Genomic DNA, 14,988 nt, shown 5'->3' on the forward strand with positions numbered 1-14,988 from the left:
AGCATGTGTGTCATGGTAAGCTAGGAGACTGGCCAGTATCTATTGGTGCTCTGGCACGTCTGGGTAAATCTGGGTCGGTCAGGGTCCGTGACTGATGGTGCTGGTGGTGGCCCGAAGGGACAATGGTTTCAGTAGTGTGAGTCCAGTGACTCAGGATGTGCACAAGGTGGGACGGGGGAGAACATGCACCCAAAGCAGGGGTGTCTGCTGGTGTGATTGGCCACAGTCCCAGATTCCCAGATTGGTAGCTTTGCTGGGTCTGACCCGGGTCTATGCCTCGTTATACTTCGGGACTCTGAGCTCCATTAGGTTTCCTCTCCTGCTGCCGCACACTGAGGTTGGATAATGACCAGCCTTTCTGGGAGCTTCCGTTTCGCTTCTGCAAGTATTGGGTAGGGAAATGAAAGTTCTCTTTCTGAGTTCGCATCCCTGGCAAGAAGCTTTGAGGAGGACTGCACATGACATGAGCCTTCCACAATATTCCCTTTATTGGTAGTAATCACAGTTACAAGGTCTTATCCAGCAGAAAGAACAAATTTGCATTATGTAGAACTATTTCCAAAGACATAAAACAAACATATACCAACCATCACACCCACTAATGTCACCCATCTAGCCTCCTTGGAATGTGTCTGCGGTTCTGATCATTAGTGCTTTCAGGAGAACAGATGCAGGCACAGCCCAGCAGTTGGCTTCTGGGATGGGGGAGCTTTCATAGAGCAGCGGACTCACCCTGGGAAACACTTAGACATGGAGACTCAAGAGAGCCGAGCTGATGGCACAATTCTTGAATGCCTGGCTCTTGGGCTGTGGCCTTTTCCATGGAGCCCCCTCAAGCTCTCAGTGTTCCTGTGACCACGGAGGATGAATGTCCTAACTTTGACAGGTGCGCACAACCCCTCATCCCATCCCTGGTGCTGGAGAAGCAGTGTGTGACAGGGCAGGTGGTTTCTGTAGCCATTCCCTACGGTCATTTCAGAATATTAGCTGCGATACAAGGTTTTAAAAGGAAAGTAAAAAATCTCTCTTCTCTCCTTTCTTCTTTCTACATTTGAAGCCCTCTGGCCAGACTCCAAGGCCTGCTGCAGCTCCAGAGTTCTTGTCTGGGTTCTAAATTACCAATGGCCAGCAGGGAAGGACTTGTTACAGATCCCAAATGTCTTTCTCTCCCCTGAGTTAACTTAAGTGGTGCCTATAATTAGCAGAAGAGGTTGAATTCTAGCAATCACTGGCAACTCCAAGTCTCTTAGACAAACAGAGGGCATTAAAACCACCAAGGTCACAGTCAAGGAGATTTGGGAACCACAACAAACCACTTTGGGGTCCACCAAGAGCAGAGGCCCCTGGTAACACCACTTCTCCCTTTTATCAGGGTTTACTTTGTGCTCACAGATATTCGGATTTGCAAATCCTCCTATCTTCAATAGTGCCAATCTTTGCCTTAAAAAAAAAAAAGATAGATGAGCCAACCTGCTTCTCTTGGATTATGGCCCCCTTCCATGTCCTGGGAGGCAGAGGAAGCTATATTCCTCTCCGGGCTGGCTCAGCCTTGGGAAAGCAGGTTGATGAGTTCACAATGCTCCAGAACTAGGCCAAAAAATGCTTAGAATATGCCCTAGGAGCTTGCTTCTGGGGACAGCCTTTAGGGATGGGTCACTACTAAGTCTAGAGAGGTAAACTGGAGGAGGGAAAGAAGACAGAAGGTCCCTTGTTCTATCTGCCCTGATGATTCCATTCAAGGGTCAAAACAAAAATCTGTGGTCGATGACACTGGGTGATCAAAAAAAAAAAAGTAGAATCTCCCTCCAAAAGCAAAGGAAAAATGGTCCTTGAATAATCAGAGCTGATCCAGATGTGGAAGAGGAGAGGGGAACAAAGCTTCAATGTGAAGAAGAAGCCTATGGTCCTGAAGAATTCTGGTGCTCTCCGCCCTGGGATGTGACGCGACAGCATTAGCCCAGGCCCACATCCAGTGACATCATCACCACAAAGCCCAGGATGGATGTCCAGGATGCCAGCTTCCCGTTACCACTAGGGAGGAAGGAGAGGAGCAGTCAGTCCTGGCACTTCTGATGCCATGTCTACCCGGAAGGTCTCCTTGCACTGTCCAACTCTATTCCACTATTGATGTTGGAAACATTCACTTGACTTTACTAACTTGCCAACACATGTAATACCAAGCAACAGCCTCAGGACAGTATCCTCACCCCATTCTCCTGGGAAAGGGGGAAGAAAGTGTAGAGAAGTAACTCCCCCAGGGCTCTAGAATCCATGCTTAAAAAAAATGAGCTGGGTGCTGGTGGCTCATGCCTGTAATCCTAGCTACTGAGATCTAAGGATTGTAGTTCAAAGCCAGCTCAGGCACAAAAGTCTGTGAAACTCTTTTTTTTTAATTTTTTTTTGCCAGTCCTGGGCTTGAGCTCCGGGCCTGAGCACTGTCCTTGGACTTTCTCAAGGCTAGAGCTCTACCACTTGAGCCTCAGCACCACTTCCAGCTTTTTTCCATGTATGTGGTACCAGGGAATCGAACCCAGATCTTCATGCATGCTAGGCAAGCACTTTAACCACTAGGCCAAACTCCCGGCCCGAAGTCTGTGAAACTCTTATCTCCAATTAACCACCAGAAAACTAGAAGTGGCACTGTAGCTCAGGTGGTAGAGCGATAGCCTTGAGCTGAAGAGCTCAGAGACAGTGTCCACGACCAGAGTTTAAGCCCCATGGCCAACCAAAAAAAAAAAAAAGAGTGGACGTTCTTTAATCTGACTTGGTACATACTAGGTCTAAAATTACCTCTCAAGCCTGGTATGGTGGCTCATGCTGATAATCCAGCTACTCAAGAAGTGAAGCGTGAGCCATCCAAGAGCAAATATCAGGTGTGTATTGGCAGCTCATGCCTGTAATGCTACCCACTCAGGAGGCTGAGATCTCAGGATCACAATTTAAAGCCAGACCAGGTAAAAAAGTCCCTAAGGCTCTTATCTCCAATTAACCAGCAAAAAGCTGGTGGTGCAGGTGTTGCTCAAGAGCACCAGCCTGGAGCAGGAATGCTCCTAGACCCTCAGTTCAAGCCTAGACACACAGACACACACACACACACACACACACACACACGCACGCACGAGGTAGAGCTTGGCAGGAACTTGGCTTGCAATCACCCTTCCTCCCCCCACACTAAAGAAACCAACAAAAACCCATCTCAATAAGAAAACACACACAGACACAGACACACACACACACAGACACAAGCTGGACATGCTGCCTCATGCTTATAGAATTACCTTAGTCCAGGCTGGCCTGGGCAAACAAACAAGACTATCTAATATCTTAAAAACCATTAAGTAGAAAGGGTTGAGGCTCAAGTGGTAAAGCACTTGCCTAGTAAGTTGAGATCCTGAATTCAAATTCCAGTAGTACCAAAAAAAAGTATTCTTCTATAAAAACCAGAATGACACCAAGCAGGGGCCTTTCCTACCCCCCAGCACCTGACCCACAGCTTTCCAGTGAGAATATGCAATACTTAGGCTAGGGTAGTAGAGCCTAGCCACCTCTCAGAAAGGTCTAGAGAAAGAAACGGTTGTTTGGGGACTATCTTGTCTCAGAAGTGCCCTGCCTTTCCCTCTTTCCTTTCGGGGGAAGGGAGTCCAGCTGAGGAGGGGCAGGGTGATGTCAGAGCAGGGAAGGGATGAGTGAGAAGGGCAGATGTGAAGGGCATGGCCTGGGGCGGGGTGGATGGCCAGGGCAGACTCTCCACCTGATCTGGGCTTCAGGAATGATGTCGTCCATGACCACGTAGACCATGGCACCAGCAGCAAATGCCAGTGCATAGGGCAGGATGGGCTCGGCCAGCACCACAGCCAGTGCACCCAGGAGTCCGGCCAGGGGCTCCACCATGCCGCTCAGCTGCCCATACCTAAGGAGAAAGCAGAGACATGGACCGCTGTAAGGAGAGATGAGTGGACATCCTGTGTGCATGGACTGTTGGTGTCATTCTTCATGACACGGAGCATGGTAGTGTAAGAGCACATTGTCCTCTCCTCCTCCTCCACCTCCTCTTCTTCTTTCCTTTTCTTCCTCCTTCTCCTCCTCCTTTTCTTCCTTGCACCTGTGGAACACCTCCAGCAGACCTCAGCTTTAAGCATCCTATATATTTGTGTGTGTGTGTGTGTGTGTGTGTGTGTGTGTGTGTGTGTGTGTGTGTGTTGGTAGGGCTTGAATGCAGGGCGGGGTGCTGTCCCTTAGCTCAAGGCTCGTGCTCTACCACTTGGAGCAACAGCGCTACTCCGGTTTTCTGTGATTCACTGGAGATAAGAGTCTCACAGTCTTTCCTGTCTGGGCTGACTCTGAACCTTGATCCTCAGATCTCAGCCTTGGGAGTTGCTAAGATTACAAGCCTAGAGGTAAAAGTCTCTTGCTTTTTATTGATAGCATGATTGTGACAAAACTCACATGCCATCTGCCACAGCCATTCAATGTTTCTAGTTAGGGGTTTCCGGCAAATTCCCAAGGCAGGGCAAGCGTTACCTCTAATTTCAGGACACTTCACACCCCAGACAGAAAGTCCATGCTCATTAGCAGCCATTTCCCATTATTTCCTCCTTTCCCCTGGCAATCACCAATCTCCCTCTTTCCTCTATGTATTTGCCTTTGTGGGTATTTCACAGAAGTGGACTCATAAGAGTGTGGTCTCTTGTGGCTGGCTTATCTCACTTAGCATAATGTGGCATGCATCCTTCCTGAGGCAGAATGTCTGACACGTCCCCTGCCCCCCTCATCACTGGATGCCTACAGTAACTGACAGGCCCCTGGTCAGGTGTGGTGCAGACCTTGCCGGGAGGGAAGTTACACCTGGTATGCTTGGAGAATCGAGTCTCAGCGAACCTTCTGAAGGTCTGAGCAGATGGACAGCCTGTTCCCTACCCCCATCGAACCCCATTCTGGATTAAGGTGAAATGACTACTGTTAATAAAGTCCTCAGTTTGAGTTTGCAAGGGTTTTCTTTCGGTGATATTACACCTCTAAGCATCAGTCCCTCCATCTTTAAAGTGGGGAAGAGAGATGTCAGCCCACCCTGAAATTCCAGATGAGACGATACCTAGGGACTCTGAACTCCCAGTCTCTCCCTGCCGCTCCCTGGCTAGGGTCAAGCAGTGGTTATGCAAGGGGAACCTGGTTTTGCTGTAGGCTCCTGTCATAGGGGGCTAGGAGGGGTGCTTCCTGGCTCTTCTTGCCCCAATGCAGAAACCAGCAGGCAGCAGAAGTGGCTCTCTGGTCTGCGCAACTCCTAGCAGCCAATAAGGAGTCAGACACTGTCTAGCATTCAAGAGACCATGTATTCCATGCTAGTAGGGAAGAAGGGAGAGAAGGGGAGAGAGAGAGACGGAGAAACAGAGACACAGAGATAAGAGAGGGAGAGAGGGAGAGAGAAGGAGGGAAAGAGACAGAAATAGAGACAGAAACAGAGAAAAAGAAAGACAGAGGAGAAAAATTTATTTCAGGGTCTAAATGCTGGCCATAAATTTTCCATACCTTCTCCTTTCTTCCCGGTGCCTCAACTGTTTGAAGTGACAGTTGTGGCTTTTACATGTTAAGCAGATCTCTAAGGCCAGTTGGCTTGCAACACTCACCAGAAGGCTCGCCAGGTAGAGAAGCCGGCTCCACGCAGTGGGAGGCTGACAGCCAAGCCTTCTGGGAAGTTCTGGATCCCAATTCCTATGGCCAAATTCCTGCAACACCAAGAACACACATGAAACCTCTTTGTCTGGAGCCATGATCCCATCTGAGTAGGTCCTGATCAAGGCCCAAAGCCCTTGCCCGTGCTGGTAAGCAGGCAGGGACCTGTGATAGATGGAGGATAGAGAGAGGTCGGGACCTGGATGTCTGCTCTGCTCACTACTGTGATCAAAGCATCAGGAGGACTCATTTTTAGCTCATGGGCAAATCTGTGCCCATGTTTCACTAGTTCCTATCCTACCTCTGGGCTAGCCCCAGGCCTCAGAGTCCCTTCCCTTCAAAGCCCCAGGTTCAAGATTTCTTTACTATAGGGAAAGTCAAAGGGTCCCTTCAGGTCTACATGGTATGGCACTGGTGGCTGGCTCGAGGGCCACAGCCAGTCTCTGTCTCCTATCTGCATGGCCAGGAATGACCACAGAGCTGCCGGGCCACTGTCACAGTGAATCAGAGGTGGCGCTCCCTGTCCAAAGTCCTCCCTGGGACAGGAGCACAGGGCTCCATGGGCCAGGCGGCTGTGGAGGCCTCCTCCGCATCCTGCCCTGATAAGCAGCACAGAAACTCCATTCTTCCATCCCTGGCAGGCCTCGCTGCCTCGGCCCTGCCCTAGCTTTGGCACGGGGTTTCCGCCCAACACAACTGCGAGCCTCGCCCTCGGGATCCTGCCAGACCTTCCTTTCTTTGCAGGGCACTGCCCCAACTGGGCAGTCATGGAATCTTGCTGGGGTATTCCCAGAGCCCCAAGCCTTACAGCGAGGGCTGGGATCACAGCTTTTATGTCCTCCCACCTCCCCACATGGGTTAGGCCTTTCCTAATCCATTCTCTTTCATCTATTAGATATTCTGTTAGTCAGTGTCTCCTACTGTGACAAGAGCCTCACGTGAGGGAGGAAGGCTGACTTCGGCTCATGATTTCAGAGGTTTCCATCCATGCTCACTTGGCTCCATTGTTTCTGGGTCACAGTGAGGCAGAGCATATCGGCTCAGCTCACGGGGGCCAGGAAATAAAGTGTCAGAGGAAGGCACTTCTAGCAAGTTCTGAGCCCAGCAGTGGATGAATCCATACACTGGGTCTGAGCCCTTGGGATTCAATCACCTCTAAGTGATTGGCTTCACGGGCTGAGGACCAAGCTGTTAACCTATGAGCCTTTGGCGGGGACATTTCATATCTGAACTGTAAGAGATGCTGGTTAGGTTGATGTTATTCAACCTAAAAGAGGCTCCCCGAGGCTCTACTGCCCTCTCCTCCTCTTTGTGGCCTGCACCAGCTCTGGCACGTGATTTGAATCCACAGCTCTCGGATCTGGCTACCTAGTCTCTTCACCGAGGAGATGCAGCAGAGGCCAATGCCGTGGACCCACACCACACTTGAGGCCGATGTACTTGTGTCTACAGTTTAACAACATACGCAGTGTTGAGAACCACTGGCCTCAGAGATCCTCAAAGGGAAAGAGGATGAGGATAAAGATGGTGACTGACCGCACTCCCCTTCCGTTAGCAACACCTGTCCTGCTATTCCTGTTCCCAACACAGGCTGAGGTCCAGGGGCACCAGGTGGGGGAAAGCGGGTGGTAGTACCAGTGACCACTGGGAACCTGTGGACCGGCTGTCTACTGCACACCAAATCTGATTTGGGAAGCCTGGAAGGCACAAAGGGCAGGAATATCAACACGGATCACTGGGGTGACAGGGTATTGCCATAAATGCGATGCTTCAAGAAAGCACCAGATGCTGCTGACTCATGCCTGTAATCCTAGCCACTCAGGAAGCTGAGATCTCAGGAGCACAGTGCATAGTGAGCCCAGGCAGAAGAGTCCGTGAGACTCATACTACAAGAAAAACTAGAAATGCACTTCAAGTAATAAGGCGCTAGCACTGAATGAAAAAGCTAAGGGACAGTGCTCAGGCCCCGGACTCAAGCCCTGGTACTGGAACTAAGAAAAAAGTGATGGAGACTAATGAACATGTCGCTGGGTGCGAAGGGGCTGAGGGAGCTGGGCTGATGGAGACAGTCTTTTGGGAACAAGCTGTGGGCTGATTCAGGAGCCAGGAGCAGCAGGAGGGTGGGTGATAGGGGGAGAGCTGGGCTCCTGGCAGGGATGTAAGATGGAGAAGACTCTCACAGGGTGCAGGTAGCTTGAAGGAGACCCCAGGCTTGTTAACGCCTCCACCCCCAGTCCCACTGTGCATCACTCCTTGGCCTCTGACTGGAGCAATGACCCCACTCGCTGGCACTCTTGGTGAGATGCTGGTTAGCCTCCCTCCTTGATGCCTGGGGAATGGTAAGCCAAAATGAGAGGTCTCCTTTCCAGGAGCAGCCCCTGCCCCCATCCAACAGCATTCAAAAGCAAAGGAAAGTCAAACACTGCCTTTCCTTACCCCAAGGATACAGGGGCTGCTTTCTGGCTTTTGTTCCTATTACTGGTCCACACCGTGGTAAGTTAGTAGACAGGAAGGAAGTAGGAATGAAGGGCTCTTTATGAAAAGAAGCCACAAACTGTCCCCTGACAGTACCCCTTCTGTGGTCAGCCAAACCCCATGAGGACCTGTCACCAGGACCCAACTGGAAGGAACAAGGAAGGAGGATGGAGGGGGGCAGCTGGGAAGGAGGGTTTACCTGGGGGCAGGGAGGATCCCTGGGGCAGCCAAATGGCTCCTGGGGGATGAGCTGTAACCACGGGGGCAGAAGCCGCCCTGCCCAGGCCTCTCCTAGAAGGTGAGCCAAGGGTCTGTCTGGGAAAGCTGCCTCTGAGGAGGAGTTTTTTTTGGCTTGGGCATCCAAACTTTTCCTCTGCTTTTCCTGAGGAGTTGGAATCTGGCAGGGAAGAGACCCAGGGAACCACCAGCTTGGACAGGGTTTGCGTGTGTGTGTGTGTGTGTGTGTGTGTGTGTGTGTGTGTGTGTGTGTGTGTGTGTGTGTGTGTGTGTGGCACTGTCTCAACTTTTTTGGTCAAGGCTGGTGTTCTACAAGCTTTTTGCTGGTTAATTGGAGATAAAAGTTCCATGGACTTTTCTGGCTTTGAAGCATAATCCACACATCTCAGCCTCCTCAATAGCTAGGATTATAGGTGTTGAGACAGCAGTGCCTAGCTTTAATTTGTTTTGAAATTCCAAGGAGGAGTAGAGGAAGGGGACCAAATAGCAAACAGAGGATGGCAGAGTGCACAGCACACTCCGCGGGACTTGAGGGCAGAGGTGAGTGGCTGGGCTAACAGTCTGACCCCAGGGTGCTTATTGGCACCTTGTGTATAGGCCAACATTTGGAGGCGTGAGGATTCCCTGAATCCACAGGGATTTTTGTCACTGGAGCCAGGGTTAAAAGCATTCTGATTCACTCGGGGCTGAGGGGCTTCCGGGGGTGAAGACTACCCCAGGACAATGGGGGTGAGTTTGTCTTTTTGGAGGCCCTCACAGGTAGGTAGGAGAGACAAGCCAGTGTGAGAATTTGAACTGGTCCCACAGAGGGTGGGGGGCATGCAGAGTCTTGGAAGCAGGGCAGATATTTAAAAGCCAAAGGCCCCAACATTTCTGGTGGTCTCATGTAAGTTCTGGAGCTTCTGGATCCTTCAGATGCTCTTCCCACAGGACAGTCCCGAGGACCACTGTCTCCACACAGCAACAAGTGATACTTAAGGCTGCCAGGTGGAAGTAACTGCTATCTACCTAGACAGGGACACAAAAGAGCCCCTCCTGCTATCCCAAGTTATAAGTCAGAGGACACACGGGACTACAGGACCCTTGGAGGTGGTCTTGCTCAGCAAGACCCTCTCTGTGTGGGGAAGAAACAGAGGCACTGCCAAGTCCAGTGCTTCTGGAGGCCATGGGACTAACTAGGGGATCAAACAAGCAAATGCCCCGAATGAATCTGTGTGACCTAGCACCAGCTTCTGACACCTGGAAAGTGAGCACAAAATCCCCCACCTGCAGGCTCCTGTGTGGGCAGGAAGCGGGCACTGTGAGGTGCTACCCCTGGAATGGTGTGACTTCCATAGCAGACACTGTTAAAACTGTCTAGAAAGAGGATGTTGTCCTGAGAAGGCAGTGCTGAGCCGAGTGCCTCAGCCCTCCCCTCTTCCATGCCTTGGTGGTAGCCTGTCCATGCAGACTCTGTGGCTTCTCCAGGGATGCTCTGTAGCCTTTGAGTTCTGGGTTCCCCTGATCAGAACCGCACCCTACATTTCAGATGTGGCCAGTTGTAGGGGTGGAGTGTGTGTGTGTGTGGAGAGTTCTCAGATGTGACTCCAGCATCAGCCATCACTCCCAGCAAAAGCATGCACAGAAGCTCATGTCATGTAAGAAGACGATATTATGGACAGGCTTGCCTGTGAGAAGTTTACAACAGAACAGGGTGGAAAAAGATCTACCAGCAAGAGGCTACCCCACAGCAAGGCTTGCCAAGGGCTGTGAGGGAGACACCAGAGGGGTCAGCAGAGGAAGCAAAGCTGTGAAGTGAGCAGTCAGGGTGGAGTGACCTATGTCTTACTCCCACTTCCATCCCCAAGTCAAGGCCACTTTCCAACAAAAACACAAACTCCAACTAGCTAAAATCCATCTTCCCCTAAGGATGGCCATGATTTGAGTCTTCCCCAACAGAATCTGCTGACCTTTGGGGGTGGGGGAGCACTGAATATTCCAGCCCCAGCCCAGGGCCCTTCACAAGCCAAATGCATGGGGTTCTACCCCAAAGGTCCCCTCCCCAGTCTGAGCCTTAGACTCTTGCACTGACACAAACACTCAGGAGGTCCCTGGAAATCTGTCTGTTAATGGCACACTCTCATAGGAGACTGCTGGGGTGTGACTCAGCACCTGTTCAGAGCTGCTCAGAGCACTAAAGACCCCACTGCAACCACCTGCGGCCAAAACCTGCTGTAGTCTCTCCTTACCGCACCCATCAGAGGGAGCCTGAGGTCCTCTGGTTAGAATTTAAACAAATGATGATAATCTTGCCTGCTATTTATTTGAGTATTACTAAGTCTTGGGTGTGGTTGTAAGCCCTTTTACGTGTGACAACATGCTACACCTCCATCTTCGGAGTGTTTTCCATCATTATTCCCATTTCACAGCTGGGGACACTGAGCACCAAGGTACTAGGTAGCTAGTCCACAGCGGGATCTCCTCACTGCTGTTGCATACTTCCGGTCCTCTGGACCTCACATATCAAACCATCTCGGAAGGATGGTTACCTGGATTAGATTCCCAGCAGAGGAGCAGGTTCCTTTTGCCTGTTCAGCTAGTAAGCTGAGTGTTCTAGGCCATTCTGGTCAACAGCAAGGGCAGGTTGGATGGGAGAGATGGTGATCAAAGGCCTTGAGGGCATGATAGAGTGGGCTCTGCTCGTCTACACCAGAGTTTCACAACATCACCATTTTGGACAATTTAGAGTCACCAACTCTTTCTTAAGGAGACCTGTTCAGTGCAAGACAGGATGTTTAACAGTATTCTCTGGTCTCTGCCTACCGGATGCCAGGAGCATCTGCTCCCATTTATAACAGCTAGAGCATCTCCAGATTCTGCTCAAGGCCTGCCTGTAGGTTACTGTCCCTGCTGACCCTGGCAAGCAGCTGAGGTGAGCTAGAAAACGCCTGGGGGAGAGAAACTTCTTGGCATATACGTGGGGCCCCACTGATCTCTGGCATCCCATTGGCTGGATCTGCGTCCACTCAGGAGCTCAGCTGTGGCATTACAGATCGCTAGGGCTGGACATATGGACACTGGAGACCCAGCAGGACTCTCATCCTTGGGCCAAAGGATCCGGCTCCCTTCCAGTCCCATTGTAGTCCCATTTGGAAGTGCCACTCCACACCCCTCCCCCCCACACACCCTGCTCCAGAGTTGTGCAGTAGACATTCCTGCTCAAACCACAACCATGGATTGATATTCACCCTGGGGTTTAGCTCTGGAGTTGCAGTTAAGTTACCCTAGTGCTGGGGGTGACAGGGGGAAGTGGGGCGGGGAAGAGAATCAGCAGGTGAACATCCTGGCAACTCCATAGCCTTATTCTCCAGGCTATGTTCTCTGGATGCTGATTATGAAAGGAGAGAGCCATATTCCTGACAAGCCCTGCTTCACCCCGACTTTCAGATCCTCCTAGGGCCATGAACATGTGTGTTCTTGCACAGCAGGCCTTTACACACTGTGTTGATTGTTGTGGTCCTGCCCTGAAAGGCCTGATTGTTCAGGTCTGGTGCTGACATCACCAACAGCCTGTCGAGGTGTTTGATGAGCCTGCAGGTGGGAAGGGGCTGGGTGCTCCCTGCAGAGCTGCTGGGCCCTACCTGCTCTGTGGAGCTGGCTTAGCACGCAAGGGAGCTTCCCCCACCCAGCTCCTGCAGTTCTGCGAGTCTCATTGGCCCAGGTTGGAGAGGCAAGGAGACCCATGGGGTTGGAAAGAGCCCCAGGTGTTCAAGCCACAAGGCAGGGTGGTGCCGGTGGAGGGTGATTCAAGCCATCTCCTCACATGAGAACCTCCCAGAGGAACATGCCCTGCTAATTCTCTGGCAAATAAAACCAATCCTATACACTGGCCTGGTTCTAGGCTGCCCTAGGCAGTGTGGAGGGGGTATGCACCAGGGTGGCTCGTAATCCTAATGGTGCAATTAGTAATGGCCTCAGCTGGGGGACCATACAGACACATATCCACAACAGGAGCAAATCCGATGAGTAAATATGCCATGTGCTACTCACACAGAGAAGGCTGGAGAGCAGAAAAAAAAGATCTGTACTGTGGGCGACAAGGTGACAGAGTATACCAGACAGAATTTTGATCGAAAGAAACTAGACACAAAATAAGGAATGTTGTATGGTCCCATTTAACAAAATCCCCAAACAAGCAAAACTATGCAACGGCTTGTCTACTCGTTGACATGAATTGGCAGTAGCCACTTGTTAATTCTCGTTTGAAGTATTTGGAACTTGAACAGAAACTGCAGACCCTCTACAGGCAGGGTTCCAGTTCCTAGGTAGGAGACCTACTTTGGAGAAAAGAGTAACTTCCCTTTGTCATTGTAATGAGACTGAATACAGGTATGGGAAAGAGAACATAAGAGACATGCTTTGGATGAATTTCTCAGTAAATGACAAACCCACAGAATCCATATCTGATCAGGAAACAACACAGCCAGCATCCCAGGAACCCCTCAATCCTGAGAGTTCACCACTTTCTCCCCCACAAGGAACCATCATCCTTGCTTCTACCAGCATATCCTAGAGGTCACTGTCCATCTTGTGGACACAGTAACCAAGGCCCACCAAGGTAAGAAACAAACCTGCCTCACACAGTGTAAGTCTCTGCACTGAGCGATCCGTGCTGGGCTCCACATCCCCTTGGAGAAAGCCCAGCTCCCAGCTGACACCACAGAAGGCAGAGAGATGTGGCAGAGGTGGCTTTGGGGAGGAGGTGACCACCTACCATGGCTACTCGGTCACATCTCATCCCTCACACACAATCCCATGGGGGGTCCTTGTCCACAAGGACTATTCCCTGCACATTTGCCATGTCTGGTCACGCTGCTCATCTTCCCACAATGTTACTCTAGCTCCAATTTCACTCAGAGGCAGAGGCCAAGTCCTCCCCTGGCCTGCTATGGTCTCAATGTTCCCGCCTTTGACTCTTCCTTCACCTCTATTCCTATTGCCCCTCCCCCAGCTACTTACTTTCCCTGGCTCTTTCTCAAAAATACCTGGTTCCTCTCACCTTTAGGCATGTTTACTGGAGCTCTTTTCTCACTTGTGGCTCATTTCACCTTTTGAGGGTAGCTAACCTTTCCAACGCTAGATCCTGAGAGACGCTATTACCTCCCTTTCCCCTCACCCCACACTGGCTCTGGGGGAAGCCAGCTGCCATGTCATGCACATTCAAGCAGTCACATGGGTGCTTAGGGATAAGGAAATAAATAAATAAATAAATGAGGTCTCCACCAATGGCATATGAGTGCGCCATATTGGAAGTGAATTCGTCAGGCCTAGTCCCAGCCTTCAGATGACTATAGCCCTGACTGACATCTTCACTATGACCTCATGAGAGACCCTCAGCTGACCTTGGGATCCTGACACTCAGCAAAGCCACTCTGAAGTTCCTACACACACATACACAAACTTACACAAACACATGACATAATGCTAACTGGTTTAAGTTTCTAAGTTTTGAGATATTTTATTATAAAGAAGGGATAACTAATATAGTATTGTCAATGAATTGTATCCTCACTTCCCCATCTAAAATCTAGCCTAATTTTTCCCTTCCTCCCTCTTCCAGATATCATTTTCATGCCTGTTGTTCATTCCAACTCCCTCCTCTGACCTGACATCAGAACAGGAATCTCTGATGGCTGTTCACTGAGGTGCCTACATATATGCACCCATGAGAGACATGTGCACCAAGCTAGTGCACAGAATTCCTGTTCCTAGATCTAGAATCCAGCATCTCTGAATCTCAGCGTCTTCCAGCTATAAAACAGGGGCGTAAGCTGGGCAGCCTGTAAGCTCTTTCCCAGATCCTGAGCTTTGTAATTCCTATACAATGGCTGCATTATGGGCTCGCCAGCTTCTACATGCTGCAGAAACAAGGCCTCCACCTTTGCCAAGGCTCATTTTCCCATCCATGAACATCTGGAAAGCCCAAACACAAAACCATCTCATTGTGTACATCTGGACAGCATGAACCAATCGTTCCAAGAGCAAACTCCAAAACGGCTGCTCAGCAAAACTGTAGCACAAACCAGACCGGAGAAGTTGAAAGGCTCCTTTCTTTTCCTCTTACAGAACAATCTTGTTGGGCCCAATCACAGGAATTGAATGCATTGCTTTGCTACTGAATACCATACACTCTCAATAGCCTTTGACTATAGTCTCTGTCACATTGCTTTCTCTCTCTCCTGGCTCTTAGCCAAAGCAAAACTTACAGAAAAAAAAAAAAGGTTTTCTTCCCTACCCCCCTTGTTTAGCTCACATTATACCTTCACTTACCCTTGGGGCATATGGCCCAAGTTCAAAGCCAAAGCCGAACACCACCTGCTTCTTCTCCACTCCCTTCAGGCACAGTGACTGAACTGCAGGCCTAATACAAACTGAAGCAAGCTTTTGGAGCTGGCATGCTCCAGGGAAGGGCTCCCTCCCCTCCACGGCTGAAAAGAGAAATAGTACCCAGCTGTTTGTAGCCTCTTGGTTTCACCACCAGCTTGGGTCCTGTGCCCCCCCCCCCCACCAAACAGACCTGAATGTTAATTCTTCTGCAAGTATGAAGTGTTTCCGAGCACAGAACTG

General features: G+C 50.5%; 1 protein-coding gene across 4 annotated transcripts in view; it reads right to left on the bottom strand.

Annotated features, from left to right (window-relative positions):
• Nucleotides 1-459: 459 nt before the first annotated feature.
• The window catches only part of Slc39a11 (solute carrier family 39 member 11), a 261,761-nt gene continuing 247,232 nt past the window's right edge, over nt 460-14,988 (bottom strand). For all 4 annotated transcript variants that reach the window (XM_090350203.1, XM_090350202.1, XM_090350204.1 and 1 more), the window contains exons 8-10: nt 5,625-5,723; nt 3,752-3,910; nt 460-2,031 (exon numbers count right to left, since the gene is read on the bottom strand). In XM_090350203.1, the coding sequence (XP_090206329.1) occupies nt 1,953-2,031; nt 3,752-3,910; nt 5,625-5,723 (337 nt within the window). In that variant the 3' untranslated portion in view covers nt 460-1,952. The remainder of the gene's footprint in view (nt 2,032-3,751; nt 3,911-5,624; nt 5,724-14,988) is intronic.

This window comes from Megascapheus bottae, chromosome 17 (assembly GCF_031878675.1).
Source record: "Megascapheus bottae isolate mThoBot1 chromosome 17, mThoBot2.hap1, whole genome shotgun sequence".
NCBI classification, from domain to species: domain Eukaryota; kingdom Metazoa; phylum Chordata; class Mammalia; order Rodentia; family Geomyidae; genus Megascapheus; species Megascapheus bottae.